Source organism: Trachurus japonicus, chromosome 18 (assembly GCF_045865225.1).
Source record: "Trachurus japonicus isolate A0001 chromosome 18, Traja_1.0".
Taxonomy (NCBI): Eukaryota; Metazoa; Chordata; class Actinopteri; order Carangiformes; family Carangidae; genus Trachurus; species Trachurus japonicus.
This window is the reverse complement of record NC_140924.1, coordinates 4,509,935-4,528,714: the sequence shown is the minus strand read 5'-3', so window position 1 is coordinate 4,528,714 and position 18,780 is coordinate 4,509,935. Positions and strand designations below refer to the sequence as shown.

Below are 18,780 nucleotides of genomic sequence, written 5' to 3'. Positions count from 1 at the left end.
AAGTTGATGAATTGATGGAGTCCAAAACTGTCCAGGCATGATGAAAAGTCTCTGGTGAGGGGTGAATTAATGTTGTCCATGTGTATATTGAAGTCCCCTAGTAATATGATGTTTGGTGATAGAGTGGATAGATGGGTGAGTAAGATGGCAAAGTCATTTAAGAAGTCACTGTGGGGCTTGGGAGGGCGGTAGAAAGTGGCAATGATGGTGGGAGTGGGTCCAGGGAGTGTAAGTGCAAGATGTTCAAATGAGGAGAAGACAGGCAGTGACTGTGGCAGGACTTTCCATTTCTTATGGTGAATGACTGCAATACCTCCCCCACGGCCGTGGCTACGGGGGTGGGAGAGGTAAGTAAAGTCCGGTGGGGTGGAGTCGTTTAGTGAGGAGAAGTCATTTGGATGTTGCCAGGTTTCAGTCAAACAGAGGAAGTCGAGCTTGCGGTCAGTGAGGAGGTCATGGATGAGGTGTCCTTTGTTTGTAAGTGAGCGGATGTTGAGAAGTCCGAAGCTGACAGATGAGTTATCATATTTGGTGTGAGTGGAAGCCAGCATAGATGGGCTGGCTAGTACAGAGTGATTAACAGTCCGGGTGGTGTTTCTGCCAGAGTGGTGTCTGTTTGTAATATGGACAGGAATAGGGAGTGGTTGGGTGTTGCTGTGGTTATTGGATAGAGTAATGATGGAGAGGCCAGCAGCTGAGGGAGACGATGACAGGTGTGGCCAGCAGGGGGAGCTCTGGGGAGAAGCTGTCGACAGTGAGTGCACCACAGAGGGAGAGGGGGGCGTGAGTGGGGGGGAAGTAAACAGTCAGTCATGTGGGAAGGAATGTACAGTGTGCTGCAGATTAGCCGCTAGCATGCGGCTACCTACGTAGCTAGGGTGTATTCCATCCGACTTAAAAAAGGATGAGCGGTTCCAGAAAAGATTAAAATTGTCCACAAAGGCAATGCTGTGAGCTTGGCACGCAGACTGGAGCCAGGTGTGCAGACTGAGGACTCGGCTGAAACGCCCACATCCACGGCCAGAAGTGGGGATGGGGCCGCTGATGAATGCAGAGAGTTCAGAGTTTTTCAGGAAATTTAAAAGTCGGATGAAGTGATTCTTCGTGAGCTCAGTCTGGCGGAGGGATGTGTCATTTGTACCGACATGGATTATAACTCTCTGGATGGAAGTTGGCAGAGTTTTCAACAGAGTGGGGAGATGTGTTAAAATGTCAAGGACCTTCGCACCGGGGAAACACCGTGTGACTGCGTTGAAAAAGCGGATGTTTTTTACGATGGAGTCACCTACAATTAAAGTCGTCGGAGGGAAAAGAGGACGTGGAGACTGCGTGACCGGAGAGGGACAGGACGATGGAGGGGAGCTCAGCCTCTCCGGGGAGGACAGTGGGGACAGGGCAGGAGGGACACGGGCCCGCTGCGGTGCAGGTGTGAAGCACGGTATTGACAGCCGGCGGGACCCGGTGAGGGAGCGCTCCGGCGCGGCAGGTGGACAGGACGGGGGCGGAGGAGCAGGCTGGGATCCCGGGGGCAAGGGGGGGAAATCGTGCAGGTCGAGGATGCTGTACTTGTTCTCCAGGTGAAGGTGGAAGACTGGAGCCTGTGGTGGAAACTTTGTTTTCCCGGTGCGGGCACTGATCTGGGACCAGTGCTCCTGGTGAGATGGAGTGGAGCTAACCGGAGCCTTAGGTTTAGCTCCGAACCTTGTCCAGGAGACGTCGTGGATGAAGGGTGGAGGATCAGCCGTGGGATCACGGTGAATGGAGACAGACTCAGGGGGTGAAGCAGGTTTCCCAGCAGCGGGCTCCGGGGGAGAGGTGGTTGCAGCGGCGGCGGCGGCAGAGGCGGCAGAGGCGGCAGCGGCGGCGGCGGCAGAGGCGGCAGCGGCGGTCGCAGCAGCAGCGGGGTCCGGAGGAGAGGCGGCAGGAGCGGCAGCGGCGGCGGCGGCGGCGGGATCAGGCTCCGGTGTGCCAGTCGGGTCGGGGTGCAGAAGAGCGAAGATGATGGTGTCCAGCAGCTTCTCGTCTTCCTGGATCTGGTAGAGCCTGGAGATTCTCTTCTCCAGCTCCTGGATCTTTTCAGCCAGACAGGTGCAGTTGACACAGCCGGATGGGAGTGGAGTCATGGCTGAAACAGAGAGGACAGAGGCCAGCAGGCAGCCAACAACACCAGACGGGAGCGAACAGAGGGCAGTCTGAAATGATGACTGGACTGTGCCGTGTAGGACACTTACACACCAGGGCTCCGTAGGAGCCCGCAGCGGTGGATTAGCAGAACAATAACAGATCAGATCAACAGCACGGAGAGGAGACCTACCGGCGAGGGCCTGGGAAGAGGCCCGCTATTGGTGGAAAACTCAGGTAGGTCTTGGTTGCAAAGTTCCAGTCCGTAGCCGATGTAATCCCAGATGTTTGTTTAATCCATGGGGGCATTGATTGATGAATGTAGCCGGATACACACCGAATAAGAGACAGTTCTTGATAAAATCAGTGCCAGCGCAGTCGGGGCCTGTTTGCTAGTTGTGCAAACACTAGCCAGGTTTAAAACGCCAAAGGAGTGAAATCCACACGTCCGATTGCTAGTATATTTCACCCAGGTCAAATATATACTTAAAGCCAACCAGTTACTGAAAGTGGGTTGTCAAGAAGTTGAGATAAAAACGCTAAAACTGGGTAAAAAGGACGGTTTGCGGGAGCGACTCTGGCCAGCGGCGACTGACAGGAAGGCGGAAGGTTCTGTCACATGACTGCGTTTCACCAACCAAATGTGTCGACCTCTTCTGAAGCTTCCCCTGTCCCCTTGAGCTTCTCCTTAAAGCCCCTACAAAGAACTTTCATTTTGTGTTGATTTTGGTGCCCCCTGTGGACAAAAGCGGTAGTGTTTTGCTGGAATGAAGACTGCATTTCCCATGAGCTCTAGCACATATTGTTGTGTAAAGACTCCTAGCTGGCTCGTGCGGTAGACTAACTGCCTAAAACTGATGACTTTTTGTCAAGCACATGTTTGTGGTTCCACATACAGTACACAAAAATGAATATATGACTAAAAATAAATAAATAAAAACCTAGCTTGCTTGGTTGAACTTTAACAGTTTGGAAGTTGTACATGATTTGAGATGAGATTATAAATCTAAAGGTTTCTGCAGTTAATTAACTGCAGTTTATGATCATGAGTAAATAATTATCAGACTTTACACCTGTCGTCAGTTGAAATGAGCAACACAACTAGCAACTGGTACGTTCTCAATTATTTTTCTTCTAAGTTAAATGATTTCTAAAACAAGTGTTTCTCCACTATAAAGTTGTAAAGTTTTGGTGTCCATGGAAACGACAAAACAATAACAACTCATTGTCTTAAATAGATTATTATATGTGAAGATTTTGAAGATGAAGTGTGGTTTGGTCCAGAACTGAAACACTGGATCAAATGTGAACTTAGAGGAAGCAGGTTCTGTCTGTTGTTTGTTGTAGCTTCAGAAGAGGTCGACACATGAGCACTTTGTAACTTCACTGGGGAACTGAGTGGTATGATTAGTTAAAGCAGAACTATGCAGGATTTCGGCTGTAATTATTGTGGCTCAGAGACACTGTGATGGTTGAGTGACCTATTATGAGGTGAATGGGGTCTAGGCCAATGCGCTCACCCCCCCCACTGGCTGAAAACCGCACTTGCAAGATCAGTCGTCCGTCTCGGTGTTACAAATCTCGTCAATGGATAGAACTATCGCGAGAAACTGCCTTACGGCAGTATGAGATAAGAACGCGGATGACGTCATGCATGTCATGAATCGTGATTGGTTTGAGTTCGGAAAGTCGGAGGAAACCATGGAAACATGAAATGTTTGTACTGATGAAGTTTGGCTTGTGGCTAACACGGAGCTAATGCTAACACAGACACACACACACCATGGATCTTTTAGATAACACACGCCTTCGCGTTTTGGAACCTTTTTTCATGTGTGTGTATGTCTTTGTCTTTGTGTCTTTGTCTGTGTGTGGCCGTATTAGCGTTAGCTCCGTGTTAGCATTAGCTCCGTGTTAGCAGGGCTTAGCAAACACCGCTCTCTACCTTCAGCAGTAAACACAAGCACCTGGAGGGGGTGGAGGAGGTGGTGGCGGCGAGTTTTTTATTTTTATTTTTTTTTACGACAGTGACATGTGCCTCCCAGAACTGTGGGGGAGCTCCGGAGAGGGGGAAAAAAGAGAAACCAACGAAGGAGCGAGCTATTTCCGGCCGACTTGCATAGTTCTGCTTTAAAGCAGAAGTAAGCAATATTTTTGTGTTAATATAAGTCTTAAATAGTTATATCTTCCGACAGCAATCACTTACATAGAGTGTTTGGACCGAAACACGGGTCTCTCAGTCACTCTGCTCTGCTCTGAGCCGAGGAGAAAACTTTCCTTGTATCCTACAAGTTTTATCCAATGAGGAGAGAGAACGGCATGAAGGGCTGTATGTGCAGCCAAGGGATGCGCCTGAATGTGGTGACGTAGGGACGAGGACCAATAGATCCATGACGAGGGCGGGGGCTGCTAACTCCATCGGCTGACAAGACGTTATGGTGCGTTCAAGGCAACCCGTAACTCGTGTTTTTCCGTCCTGTGAAGTCGTACCAGTTCGATCTGGTGCGAGTTCACGGGTCGGAAGTTACGAGTGGCCGTTATAGTGACTTTCACAGGTAAAACAGGTCAGAAAAACACGAGTGGGTTGCCTGGAACGCTACAAAGTCGTAAGTCGTGACTAGAAGCTGTAATTTACGGTTTCAAAAGCCTGCCTGGAACGCAGCATTTCCCAAAACGACCGGATCGCTTACTTCTGCTTTAACAGACAAGACAATGATAATGTCCATTATTTTGAAGGCTGCTGAGGATTTTGTGTATATTTCACTCCACTTCTTATGGTGTCTAAACATCAGTTCAAAAGTTTATTTGTACTTTTCCAGACCTGCATAATGTTTCATCAGATGGATGGACTCTCCATTCAGTCTCCACTCACAACCACCGGCGTCTTGGTCATCCAACTTCTTCTGATGCACTTTGCTAGAGGTAACTTCATACAGATAAGATCAATGTTGAGATGCATTACATTCTAAATATTCACAGAGAGTGAGAAGCACCAGGGTGATAAGGCTTGGGGGAACACCTGGGCAGCCTTTTGTCTGCCCTGGATGCAGTTTGAATAGAAGAAGCACAGAGACGCTATTATGGTTATTTCATTCACATTAATTATATGTTCAGTAACTTCTTCATTTAATTCTCTCTTGAGATATGACATGGTAAGATTATTTTGATTGAAGATATGGATCTAAATTTAAGGGTTAGTGTTAGGGTTTGTAACGCCCGCCAATGTAATAATGCCCACAAACGTAATAAACCACAAACGTAATAAAAATATGCAGCTTTTAATGTAATAATCCTGCAAACGTAATACATTTTCCACAAACGTAATAGCCGCTGCCTACTACAAACGTAATACGCGATTTCCCACAAATGTAATAACTATTACGTTTGCGGAGATTTATTACGTTTGTGGGGAAGTGAAAATCTTCAATTTTCAATGTAATAAAATGTAATAACACAATGAATAATGGTCGTTGTGTTGGTTGTTGTTGTTTATATCTACTAATAGCCTACTGACTGTGCGAAATCCAGCTGCTGACTCTCCACTCCACGATCACGGAGAGCCCACCCCACCCTGCCCACCCCGCAAGCAGCAGTTCTCTCTCTCTCTCTCTCTCTCTCTCTCTTCCTCCCAACCGTGTACCTATCACAATCAATCCTAAGCAAATGTTTATTATAGAAGCATCTGCAGGGGACAGCGCGTTTCATAAGCCGGAGGACAAAAATGTACACAAGCAAAAGCAAAAGAAGCAAAAGAAAAGAAAGAGGCATCTCTCTCTCTCTCTCTCGGCAGCGACACGCTGTCATTCATTCATATTTAAGCACTGAGACAGTGGCTTGGTCATATTCAGCACTACTAAGACAAAATATCAGCAGTTCACTCTTCCACGATAAATCCATGGCACTGTACATATAGTTATGAGGCAGAAAGAGAACTCAACACTGTCTTCTCCCGAAGTAGAACAATATTATATAAATAAATAAATATATAATAAAGACAACGTTTCGAGCGACTGGCTCTTCGTCGTATTTGACTCCTACTATTTAAGACCCCCCTACAGTGGTGCAGTTTGCAAGTATGGTGTGTGTTTTAAATAGATAGCCTGGATAGTTTTACGCATGCCTCTGTCAGGCATACAACAACCACTTCATGCAGTTTAGTTAATTTTTTAGTTAATTTTCGTTTCTTTTGGATTTTTGTGCGTATTATGGAGCCGTTTTGGTCCATGTTTGTAAGTCTTTTTTTCCCCTGGATTATATATTCTAAAGATGCAACAAGTGGGGTCGGAGTGTGTGATTGAAAACCACCACGGTCTGCTCCCCGTCGAGACTTTGTGTTTATTAGTTTTAAAACATCATACGTCATATATGTCAAACAAGAGATTACAGTTTACGGAGCGCGTTTGAGCCGCGGACTCCGAGACGAGAGGAGAATGACAACGGGTCCGAGCCTCTGATCAGCAGGTTTGGTTTTTAGCCAGGAGCCTCCACTCTCCCTGTAACAAGCTGCAAGTCATTTGTCATTACAATTAGTCCCAAGCAGTTTAAATGAAACATAAGGTAAATATCCTGCATATTTTCTCTTTTCTGTGCTCCTCTGACCAGATCGCGTCCATAGCGGTGTGTTGGCAACGGTCTGTCATACAGAAATAACAAAGTAACACACACGCATCACATTATGAAAGTGCTTGTGATTTTTTGGGGGCTAAAATGGGGGACAACAGAGCTCAGCCAGGTGGAGAGCGCGCACACCCTAGTGTACATTCAAATGGGGAGCGTGCCTATGTTCCCACAGCCCTATGTTCCCTCAGCCCTATGTTCCCTCTGGACTCTCTCTACCTATCTGGACTCTACCGATCTGGTCTGTCTAGCCTCTACCTGGTCTTTTTACTAAACTTAACCAACTCCTTTCTTCATTGCCTAAACCCAACCAACGGTGGGACCAAAGGGCTGAGGGAACATAGGGCCTAATTTTCAGTGACAACAAAAGTTAGAAATGAGGGAACATAGGGCTGTGGGAACATAGGCATGACCCCTTCAAAAGGGATAAGTTAGTTTAACATTAGGTCGGAGGGTTTTCCCCCTGTTTATTGACAGGGCTGATACTGACAGAGGACACAGATTGTGATTGACAGAGGGAGATAGCCTGATTTTTTTTTTAAAGGTAAACACAACACTTATCAGTCTAAATAGGCATCTAAAGGTTTATTAATTCAATTCAATTTTCCCACAGACAGCGGCGAGAGAGAGAGAGAGAGAGAGAGAGAGAGAGAACTGCTGCTTGCGGGGTGGGCAGGGTGGGGTGGGCTCTCCGTGATCGTGGAGTGGAGAGTCAGCAGCTGGATTTCGCACAGTCAGTAGGCTATTAGTAGATATAAACAACCAACACAACGACCATTATTCATTGCGTTATTACATTTTATTACATTGAAAATTGAAGATTTTCACTTCCCCACAAACGTAATAAATCTCTGCAAACGTAATAGTTATTACATTTGTGGGAAATCGCGTATTACGTTTGTAGTAGGCAGCGGCTATTACGTTTGTGGAAAATGTATTACGTTTGCAGGATTATTACATTAAAAGCTGCATATTTTTATTACGTTTGTGGTTTATTACGTTTGTGGGCATTATTACATTGGCGGGCGTTACAGGGTTGATGGTGTGTATGATCGTGATTACGATTTACAATGTTGAAACTAATTTCTGTTTTTCGCTTTTGAGGTTTGATTCAACAACAAAACAAGTCAAATGAAAGGAAATAAGTGAAGAGAAAGTGTTATTAATTGTTGATTTCTTAAGTGTCAAATACATTAATATCCAATAAGACTGTTTTCCTGAAATCCAGTTAATGTTACAGTGCAATACTTTCTCATAGTCTTGATACAGTATACATATTTTGCATTACACTACATGATGTTTTGCTCTCTGATGCACAAGAGAATAACTCAGCTGGTTTAAAGGTCCCATCTGGGATCAGTGATCGAAATGTAGTTCCCAACTCAATGCTTTGGGGGCTCCATCGATGTAGGTCTTTGGTCTGCAGCAGAAATTAATCTCCTCTCTTTTCAGGTCAGTCTCAGTTAATTGGTTCCTCTCAGCCAATAGTGGCAACAGTTGGCGATGACATCATTTTGCCGTGTCGCCTTAAACCTGCTGAAGATGTTACTGCCAAGACGATGAGGTGGACGAAGACTAACCTGCAGCCCGCCTTTGTCCATGTGCAGCGTTCAGGTCAGGAACTGATAGATGTAAAACATCCATCGTACTCAGGACGAACATCACTGTTCACTGATGAACTGAAGCACGGAAACATTTCACTGAAACTGTCCAGAGTGAAACCTGCTGATGAAGGGAGATACCACTGTATCATACCGGACAAGGAAACTCAATCCTCCGTGAAGCTTCTTGTTGGTAAGTAGAGAAATACTGTGTGAGCAGTTTGGTGTCGTCCAGTCAGTGAATCCAGTGAAGGATCAGTCAGTGATATTGGTTTGAACAGTAGCCTGCCTGTCCTTCAATCAGCCTTAAAGGCAAGGCAATGCAAGGCATCTTTATTTATATAGCGCATTTCATACCAAGGCAACTCAATGTGCTTTACATAAAGACAAAACATTAAAAACACTCAAACAGAGTTAAAAGCAAGAGCAAATAAAAGTAAAATAAAAGAAAATAGATAAAGTTTTAAGTTCTCAGCTATAAGCACGTGAAAAGAGAAATGTTTTTAACCTGGATTTAAAAGTGCTTACAGTTGGGGCTGATTTCAGTTCTGCTGGTAGTTTGTTCCACTTGTGTGCAGCATAACAGCTAAATGCTGCTTCACCATGTCTGGTCTGAACTCTGAGCTCCACTATTTGACCTGAGTCAGTAGATCTCAGAGCTCTGCTGGGTTTATACTCTACTAACATGTCATTCATGTATTCTGGACCTAAACCATTCAGTGATTTGTAAACCAGTAGCAGAACTTTAAAATCTATTCTGTAGCTGACTGGGAGCCAAGGTCAGGTAAGGTCTTAAGAACCGGGGTGATGTGATCTGATCTCTTTGTTCTGGTTAAAACTCGAGCTGCAGCGTTCTGAATGAGCTGCAGCTGTTTGATGCTTTTTTGGGGGAGACCAGTCAGAAGACCGTTACAGTAGTCTAGTCTACTGGAGATAAAAGCATGAATCAGCTTCTCCTGATCAGTTTGGGACATAAAACCCTTAATTCTGGATATGTTCTTAAGTTGATAAAAGGCTGATTTGGTGACTGATTTGATATGGCTGTTGAAGGTCAGATCTGAGTCTATCAGCACGCCAAGGTTTCGGACTTGGTCTTTAGTTTCTAAATACAGTGACTCAAGATGTTTACTGACAGCAACCCTCTTCTCTTTATTTCCAAAAACAATGGGCCTCATTCACCAATATCTTCTTAAGAACCTTCTTAGATTCTTTCTTAAGTTGTTCTTAAGAAGTTCCTTAAGAAAACCCTACGTCAGATTCATCAACGCGTTCGTAAGCCTCAGAATTGTTCGCAGCTGTGTTCCTACTTGATGAAAGCCATCTCCTCGTAAGTTGAGGGCGTGTGCCAGGTGAGTCTAATTACCATAGGATTAGCATAGGTAACCTCCCCATCAATGCCCGTAAAAGGGCATGAGACTGCAGGGCCGTGTGCAGAACCCACAGGCACTGAGCAGAGAAAGTGAAGTGAGAAGGAAAGTTGAAATGCTCAAATGAAAATCTGGGAGGGAGCACCAGACTCCAAACGTAAAAAGAACTTAAGTAGTGAAGTGGCGCTACTGCGGCAGGAATGAGACAAAGAAACAAACAAAAGGCTTATATTTAGTTTATATTTTTATATTTATATTTATATTTATATTTAGTAGCGTCAGCAGTGGATGCAGCTCTTAGGTTGTTATCAGAGAGACCACACTCTCACGTGTGCCATCATAAATATCATCATATTATCACCTATGAAAAAAAAAACAGTTGTGTGTAGTGTGCACTGTTGCAGCCCACAATTAGGAAAAAAAAAATCATATCGGCAGCTGTATGCCCCCCCCCCCAAAAAAAGAGAAAAAAAACAACTGATATGAATTAAGTGTCTATAATGTTTTTTAAGAGACTGCAATGATTTGTCAATTATTATTATTAATATATATGATTATTAAAAACATCATAAAAGATAAGAAAATAATTCTTATTCAAATCATATAATATCATACAACTGCAGAACAAAAGAAAACGCTATAATCGGTTATTTTTGCAGAACTCTCAGCACCTAAAAGTGCGTAAGTATACTCCTGACTGTTCTTAGATTTTGTTCTTAGTTAAGAACAAATTCTGGATAAGAAAACATTCATGAATGCCACAATCTTCGTAAAAACTTCGTAAGTAGGACTTAAGAACAAATTTGTTCCTAAGAACGGTTCGTGAATGAGGCCCAATGATCTCAGTTTTTTCTTGATTTAACTGAAGGAAATTTTGGCTCATCCAATTTTTGACTTGCTCTAAACAGTGACATAATGACTCTATTGGACTGCAGTCATCTGGAGACAGTGCAAGATATATCTGTGTGTCATCTGCATAACTATGGTAGTTGATAGAGGTCGACCGATAGTGGATTTTTAAATTCCGATATAATAACGATAGTTTGGAGCAGGAAAAAGCCGATAGCCGATTAATCGGCCGATACCCTCCCCCCCACGAAAAAAAAAAATTATATATTAATTAATTTTATCTAATTTTTTCTACTGTGTGGAAAACCCATAGCCTGTAAAAAGAAAAACCACGCTGTAATGATCGTGATCGAGTTGGACGAGTGTGTTTGGAGCTGACGGGAGGAGAGAAAAAAGAGAGCGAGACGCACGTAGCGGCCGTGATATGACGACCCCGTCCCCACTGAGGAGGAACTCAGCTGTTATGGAACAGGACCTAAACCAAGTCGAGTAGAGCCCATAGAGCCCAACTTTGTAGTGTAAAGAGCTATTATTGTGCGTCTGCCCCAACTCTGCGGCGCTCTCTCTTCCTCCTTCCCGTCTCTCTCTAGCTGTCCTTTCAAAATAAAAGCACAAAAAGCCGGAGGGGAAAAAAAAAAAAAACACTGACTCGTGAGCTGGTGGCGGTGAGATATTTAGCGTGGCAGCCGCCACCACATTATCTATGCAGGAACCCTGTACATATATGATTAAGAGAAAATACTACAGTGTTTCTCATTAAATAACAAGAGAGTTTCGTTCCAGTCAGCCCCTCCACCTGCCGCCTCTCTCTTACTGCGGTCGCACCACACCTACACTACCCTCACCTGGGTCACTTCTCCTCTGCTGCCGCTGCACACGCCCGTCTCTCTCTCTCTCCCATGCTCTGTGTGTGTGTGAAGAGCAGCCCCGCCCCTCAGTGACCAGAGAGACAGAGAGCGGCAGGGAAGAAGCAGTTTATGGCGCTGTGGAAAAAACTGCAGCCATCGGCCACTATCGGAACCAAGTTCAGCTGATTCCGATAGTTTGTAAAACGTCCTATCGGCGCCGATTAATCGGCCAAAACGATTAATCGGTCGACCTCTAGTAGTTGACATTAGAGTTCTGTAGAATTTGACCCAAAGGCAGCATATACAGGTTAAACAGAAGGGGTCCAAGGACTGACCCCTGAGGAACTCCACATGTCATAGCCACTCGATCGGATTGATAACTACCAATGGTCACAAAATAACTCCGTTCCTCTAAGTAGGACCTGAACCATTTTAGGACTGTCCCGCTGAGTCCTGCCCAGGTTTCCAACCTGTCCAGCAGTATACTGTGATCCACAGTGTCAAACGCAGCACTGAGATCCAACATGACCAGAACTGACACCTTGCCTGAGTCAGTGTTCAACCTTATGTCATTTAACACTCTAATAAGAGCTGTTTCTGTACTGTGGTGAGGTCGGAAGCCTGATTGAAATTTGTCGAAGAGTCCACTGGAGTTCAAGAAGTTGCTGAGTTGATTAAAAACCACTTTCTCAACGATCTTGGCTATAAAGGGAAGATTTGAGATGGGTCTGTAATTGGTTAAAATGGTAGTATCCAATGTTCTCTTTTTTAAGAGTGGCTTGATGGCAGCTACTTTCAGGGGTTTAGGAAACGTGCCTGATTGAAGTGAGCAATTTATTATTTGTTGCAGATCTGTTTGGACAGAGCTTATAATAGTTTTAAAAAAGTCAGATGGTATTGTGTCAAGACAACATGTCAATGTTTTAAGATGCTGAACTGTTTCTTCTAAGGTTTTTTGGTCAACTGTATTAAACTCTGACATTACCGTTGATTTATTCCTAGGTGATTTTAGGGATTGCATCATTGTATTATTTTGCTGATTTGTGTTGATATTTAGCCTTATGGATTTGATTTTTTCATCGAAGAAGTAAGCAAATTCATTGCATTTTTCTGTGGAAAAGAGTTCTGAAGCTATCTCTTTTGGGGGGGTTGTAAGCTTATCAACCATAGCAAACAGAGCACGAGTGTCGTTGATGTTCTTATTAATCATTTCAGTAAAGTGTTGCTGTCTAGCCTTGAATAACCCATGGTTAAAATTACAAAGACTTTGTTTGTAGAGGTCATGGTAGATTTGAAGTTTAGTTTTTCTCCATTTACGCTCAGCTTTCCTGCATTCTGTTTTCAGAGCCTTTACCATCAAAGTGTTCCTCCATGGTGTTCTCTGTCTGGCCAAGGTCATCTTAGTTTTAAAATGTGCAATGGTATCAATGACATTTGAGATTTTGCAGTTGAAATTATCCAGGAGTTCATCAACTGTCTCTGCACTCACAGTTGGTGACATGACTATAGCCTCCATAAACTTAACACTGGTATTCTCATTTATGAACCTTTTCCTAACAGATACAGAGGGTAACTGCATGTCCGGAGTTATCTGTAAGTCAAAGAACACACAGAAATGATCAGAAAGAGCCAAGTCCTTGATATCAACAGAAGTAATGTCAACACCTCTAGAGATAACCAGATCCAGAGTGTGGCCTCGGGTGTGTGTGGGCCCTTTCACATGTTGGGAGAGGCCAAAAGTGTCAAGAAGAGAGCAAAGTTCTTTGGCATTTGTGTCCATGTTATTGTCTATGTGAATGTTAAAATCCCCTGTTATGATAAAAAAGTTGTAGTCAGTGCAGATAACTGACAGCAGTTCGGCAAACTCATCAAAGAATTTTCCTGGGTATCTTGGTGGTCTGTAAATAATTAGGAAGAGAACTTTTGGATCCCCCTTTACTAAAAAACAGAGATATTCAAAAGAGCTAAAATCACCAAATATAGTTTCCTTGCACTGAAATACAGATTTAAAAATGGCAGCAACTCCCCCGCCTTTCTTACCACTTCGACACTTATTCATAAAACTGAAATTTGTTGGTGCAACCTCATTGAGGATGGTAGCACAGCTACATTCAGTCAGCCATGTTTCACTAAGAAGTAAGAAGTCTAGATTATAGGTCATAATGATGTCATTTACTAACAAGGATTTGTTGGCTAGTGATCTTATATTAAGTAGAGCTAACCTTGTGGAGATAACAGGAGACACTGGTGAGTTTCGAGGTTGACAAGCTATACTCACTAGATTGGTAGATTTAATTGAAACCTTTTTATTTCTCACCAGTTTGATCACTTTTCTGTTACCCATCACCACAGGGATTGAGAAAGCTGCCTGAACTCCATAGGCCCTGACTTTTCCTGGGAAAGAACATTCTTGATATCAGTATTGCAGCCTGGACCCGGCACATATCATTCAGACTCAATGATATGGTGATTCAGAGGAAGTGGGGGGGCTCGGTGACTTTTGGTCGAGGGTTGTTTCTGACGCGGTGGAATGCGAGGGGGTGGATGATGTGGGGGGTTAATGGGGGAAAATATGAGACCCTGGCGTGGTGTTAGTTGGATTCCACTAGTGAGAAAGCTCTTCATCCTGTCAGGGAAATCCAGAAATGGGGAGTCAGGACTAGATGAAGAGAGTTGGGGGCTGGATGGGGTTCGGGGGGTTGAATGTTGGGAGTCTCTTGTTGGGACTGGGGGAGACTCCCCCTTTGGGGCTTTTGGGGCTAAGGGAGACTCCTCGTGTTGAGCTGATGGGGCTGGTGGATGATCCACTTGTTGGGGTGCAAGTGATGATGTTGTTGGGGCTGGTATATAATCCACTTGTTGGGGTGCAGGTGATGACGTTGTTGGGGCTGGTGGATGATCCACTTGTTGGGGTGCAGGTGATGACGTTGTTGGGGCTGGTATATAATCCACTTGTTGGGGTGCAGATGATGATGTTGTTGGGGCTGGTATATAATCCACTTGTTGGGGTGCAGATGATGACGTTGTTGGGGCTGGTGGATAATCCACTTGTTGGGGTGCAGATGATGACGTTGTTGGGGCTGGTGGATAATCCACTTGTTGGGGTGCAGATGATGACGTTGTTGGGGCTGGTGGATAATCCAGTTGCTGGGGTGCAGATGATGACGTTGCAGGTTCTTTCTGAGTCTGCTGTCCTCCGTTGTCAATCCTTATCTCAGCGCCCTCACCAGAGCGCCGTCTTATCTGCTGTTTTGGATTGTTTTGTCTCTTGTCCTTGACAGGGACTGCTGGTGCCTGACGCAAAAAGTAAAAGATGTTGGCACTTAGCAGCTGTACTCCTGACTTGTTAAGGCTAAATCCATCTGCCTTAAAGAGGTGCCTGCGTTCCCAAAAGATGTTGAAGTTGTCAATAAAGTTCAGTGATTGAGCAGTACATGTATCTTTAAGCCATCTGTTCAGCATCATCAGCCTGCTGAATCTCTCATCTCCTAGCCGAACTGTTGGCAGAGGTCCACTGAAAAACACCTCAGTATTTAAACACTGAACTTTGTTTATCAGTTCCATGAAGTCTCGTTTTAATAGCTCTGATTGTTGCTTCACAACATCAAGGGCTCCTGTGTGTATGATGAGCGATTTCAATGTTGGATGCTCAGCAACAATCTTCAGGATCTTTTTTGAAACATCAGACACCATGTCATTGGGAGAACACAGTACCTTGGTGTTGTTCTTGCTGCAAAAGCATTTTATGTCATACACAGCTCCGTCACCCACTATCAGAGTTTGAGGCCCAGTGGTTAGCTCTCTCTGTAGCCCTTTAGCATCAGATTTAGCCTCATACCTTTCTCTGGTCCTGGGAGATGAGCCTTCTTTTGGGGAGTCTGGGTCCTGTGAAAGTGGAGCAAATCTGTTCACAAGTAGAATCCCTGTGTCTTGGGGCAGTTTGCTCGTAGCCTTGGTCCGTGGTTGTTTTCTCCGTGGTTTTGGGGTTGAGGAGACAGTCCTGTGTGATGGCAGTGCAGGCCACTCGGTGTCGTAATCCATCTCCGAGTGCTGGGTTCTGCCTGATAATCGTCTTCCCGTGTTTGAGGGAGGTATTTTGTGGTGCTTTGGCTTAGCACCAAGAGAGTTCCAGGGAGGACTGTTTGATTTACTCCCATTTACACCTGGCTCCGGCCGTGCCTTGGTTGTGCCTGTTAGCCTTGTGTTAGCCTGCTCCCTTTCACTGTTTTGGAATATCGGCAGAGTAGTATCATTTCCATATTGTCCATTTATCTCCACGTTCACTTCGAGCCGATGCATTTTTGTTTCCAGTACTGCTATCTTCTGGAGCAGTTTGTGGTAGTCCTCCGTGGAAAAAGGAGGCATCTTGCTGCTAATTAGCTTCTGTTAGCTGAGCTCCTCAATCCCGGTCACGACAGTGCCGGGTTGTGCTGCTGATAAGCCACACTCTCAGGGTAAAACAGTTTAAAAAAAACAGTCGTAGCCTCCAGTAACTATCATAAATTAGGCTCCCAGTGATATGTAGGTATCCAGGAAAAAATACAAATAAATTTCAAAAGGAAAAGATTGCAATGAAAACAGAAAGAGAGAGTGAAGTGGAGAGCAAAGGAGTGAAACATCTGCACTCAAGCAAAGCAAAAACAAAATGTGGTCCTGTAAAGGTCCTGTAAAGGTCACAGGTCCTCCATTGGACGCCTGAATCTAGTTCTAGTCTCTAAAGCTGCCTTCAGAGTTCTTCTGGCTCTGCTCCATCTACTAGAACTCAGTCATTCAGCCTTATGCTCCTTCTCAGCCACTGTGTTCCTGCAGTGACTGTGGTCTGTTATCACCATCTCTACTCAAGACCATCTCAGTCCAGACTGTTCTGGTCTGTGGTTCTCTGATGGTGAAACAGTGGAACAATGATTCCATCAGCAGTTAAGGAGTCATTTCTGCAATGCACTGACAATGCATTGTGGATAGATTTGTAGTGTGCATACACATTAATAGTTATTAGATGTTGTCATGTGGGCCAATATGTGTGTTAAAGACTCTCCTCACACTTCTAACACCTTCCATGTTTCACTAGCTCTAACTGGAAACTTCACCTGATCTTCCTCACCTATTAAATAGATGTAGGAGGTCTACATCAAGGTCTCCCACACTGAAGCTTTAGTGATGAAGATGCTTTAAATCTAGGTGACTGACTCGAAACCAAAAATCAGCTTCAAGTTTTTAAATCAAAACATAATTATGAAGGGCATATATACACAAAAACATTACATTAATATGAAGTTTGTATTTCTGAAATGTTCCTGTTGTCCATCTCCAGGTGCTGCCTCGTCACCTGTCATCAGTTTAGCAGGCACTGACAAAGACAAGGGGGGAGTGGTGTTACAGTGTGAGTCTAAAGGCTGGTATCCAGAGCCTGAGCTGCTGTGGCTGGACGCTGAGGGAAAGCTGCTCTCTGCTGGACCTACAGAGACAGTCAGAGGTCCTGATGTCCTCTATACTGTCAGCAGCAGAGTGACTGTGGAGAAGAGACACAGCAACAGCTTCACCTGTAGAGTCCAACAGAAGACCATCAACCAGACCAGAGACACTCACATTCATGTTCCAGGTCAAAACTCTACATTTAAACACTGTGTTAGTTTGAGGTCTAGTTCTACACAAACACCATCTGATCTGATTGTGTGTTGTCTCATTTCAGATGATTTCTTTAAGGTCCAGTCCAGTTCTTCTCCTGTCATCACTGGATTGGCTGTTATTTTGGCTGTTTCCATCATGATCATTATCTCACTTGTCTTTTTTGTGTGGAAGAAGAGACAAAACATCAGTAAGTCACAAATGAACTACAGTGGTTTGTCAATGTCAAGTTTCCTCACAGGTTCAATGTGAATGGCTTCAATGTAAAGACTGAGTTAGTGGTGGGAACACCGTAGTTAACCCATAATTACCGTTCCACTGCCTGCAAAGTGTAGTGGGCTTTGTTCCTTAGAATCTTGTGAGTAGTTTCAACGTAACTTACACGGTAATAAGAACTTCCACTGTAATAGTCTTGCCCAGTAACCCATTTGGATGAAAGATGGTAGATGTGGCAACCAACCAAATGGGTTACTGAGCAAGACTATTACAGTGGAAGTTCTTATAAACATGTGAGTTATGTTGAAACTACCCATAAGTTTCTACGGAACAAAGCCCACTACACTTTACAGCCAGTGGAACGGTAATTATGGGTTAACCACAGTGACATTTCCAGCAGTTGCCACATCTACCACTGATTTTGGGAAACAACTATTGAAGTACAGTACTTACAATTCTTCATAGCTAACCATAAGGTAAGAAAGTAGAAATTACAATCACATCAGGTTACATAGCTACTGAAAGTACTCGACTACACTATGTCGTGGAAACGGCACGCTATTTACTCTGTAATTACCCAATACTTAGCAGTAATTCACAGCTATACTACTACAATTTGTTATTATGTCAATTTTACTAGACTTGTTATTTCTGGGCTATATTTCTTGAAATTACTACACAATTGACCATTATTTCTGGGCTATTTCTACACAATTAAAAGTTATTTCTTGTCATTACTGTGACATTGACTGTTATGTCTAGGCTATTTGTTTCTTTTATTTTCTTCACATTACTACACAATTAATTGATATTATGATGTAATTACCCACCTGCAAATTAAGTGTCAGATGTTTTTTTTAACTCTTCAAAGTGAAGTGAATAGAACTTTTTTTGATTTCCTGTTTTAATTTTACACAGAGACCAAGAGAAGACAAAGGGATAAAGAAGTAAGAGAACGAGAGAAGCTCATGGCAGATGAGAAGACGGACTTGGAGACAAAGGTAGAAGAGGAAAAGTTAAAAAAAATTAAAAAAAAAAACTATTTTCAGTGAAGGGAGAAAAAACAACATGAAACCAAAGTCTTTCCAACAAGATAACGGAAATGAGCTGCAAAGCAAAGAATTTCCTTCCAGCTAAACAATGTGATTTTAAAAGCCTCACTTTTAGAAAGAAGGGTCATCAGTTTGTTTCTTCTGTGACTGCTGCTTTTTATTTTCTATAAAGTAACTCAATAATATTAATAAATCCATCTCATCTCTGCTCTATTCTCTTTCCTCTCAGCTGAAACAGAAACAAGATGAACTCCATCAGCTCCAGAGAGAGAAGAAGCAACAAGAAGATGAACAGCAGAGACAGAAGACGGAGCTGGAGACAAAGAACAAACAGGTTAATCTGTTCAATCAGTGGTTTTCTTAGTTTCCTCCAGTCCACATGTTTGTAACAATAAGTGTCTCCACTGAGTCATGTGTCACATTCATGTCTTTAAGACAAAGCTGGTCCAACACTGAGTCTCTGTCCATGTCTCTGTTCAATCCC

At 43.8% G+C, this 18,780-nt stretch overlaps 4 protein-coding genes across 4 annotated transcripts in view; 1 reads left to right on the top strand and 3 right to left on the bottom strand.

Moving 5' to 3' along the window:
* Positions 1–18,780, bottom strand: part of LOC146968414 (high affinity immunoglobulin gamma Fc receptor I-like) — a 182,670-nt gene that overhangs the window by 157,338 nt on the left and 6,552 nt on the right. The window lies entirely within an intron of this gene.
* LOC146968415 (butyrophilin subfamily 1 member A1-like) lies at positions 3,211–18,311 on the top strand. The gene is made up of 6 exons (XM_085759151.1): positions 3,211–3,232; positions 4,941–5,043; positions 8,191–8,532; positions 16,715–17,002; positions 17,093–17,218; positions 18,163–18,311. Exons 2-6 carry the CDS (start codon positions 4,950–4,952, stop codon positions 18,294–18,296), a joined length of 984 nt encoding a protein of 327 aa, XP_085615277.1. The 5' UTR covers positions 3,211–3,232; positions 4,941–4,949; the 3' UTR covers positions 18,297–18,311.
* On the bottom strand, positions 8,811–9,514 carry LOC146968417 (uncharacterized). Its single transcript, XM_085760348.1, is given in 2 exon segments — positions 8,811–9,122; positions 9,125–9,514. Coding segments are annotated over 2 exon segments (702 nt in total).
* Positions 13,849–15,916, bottom strand: LOC146968416 (uncharacterized). The gene has a single exon (XM_085760347.1). It carries the CDS (start codon positions 15,766–15,768, stop codon positions 13,849–13,851), a length of 1,920 nt encoding a protein of 639 aa, XP_085616473.1. The 5' UTR covers positions 15,769–15,916.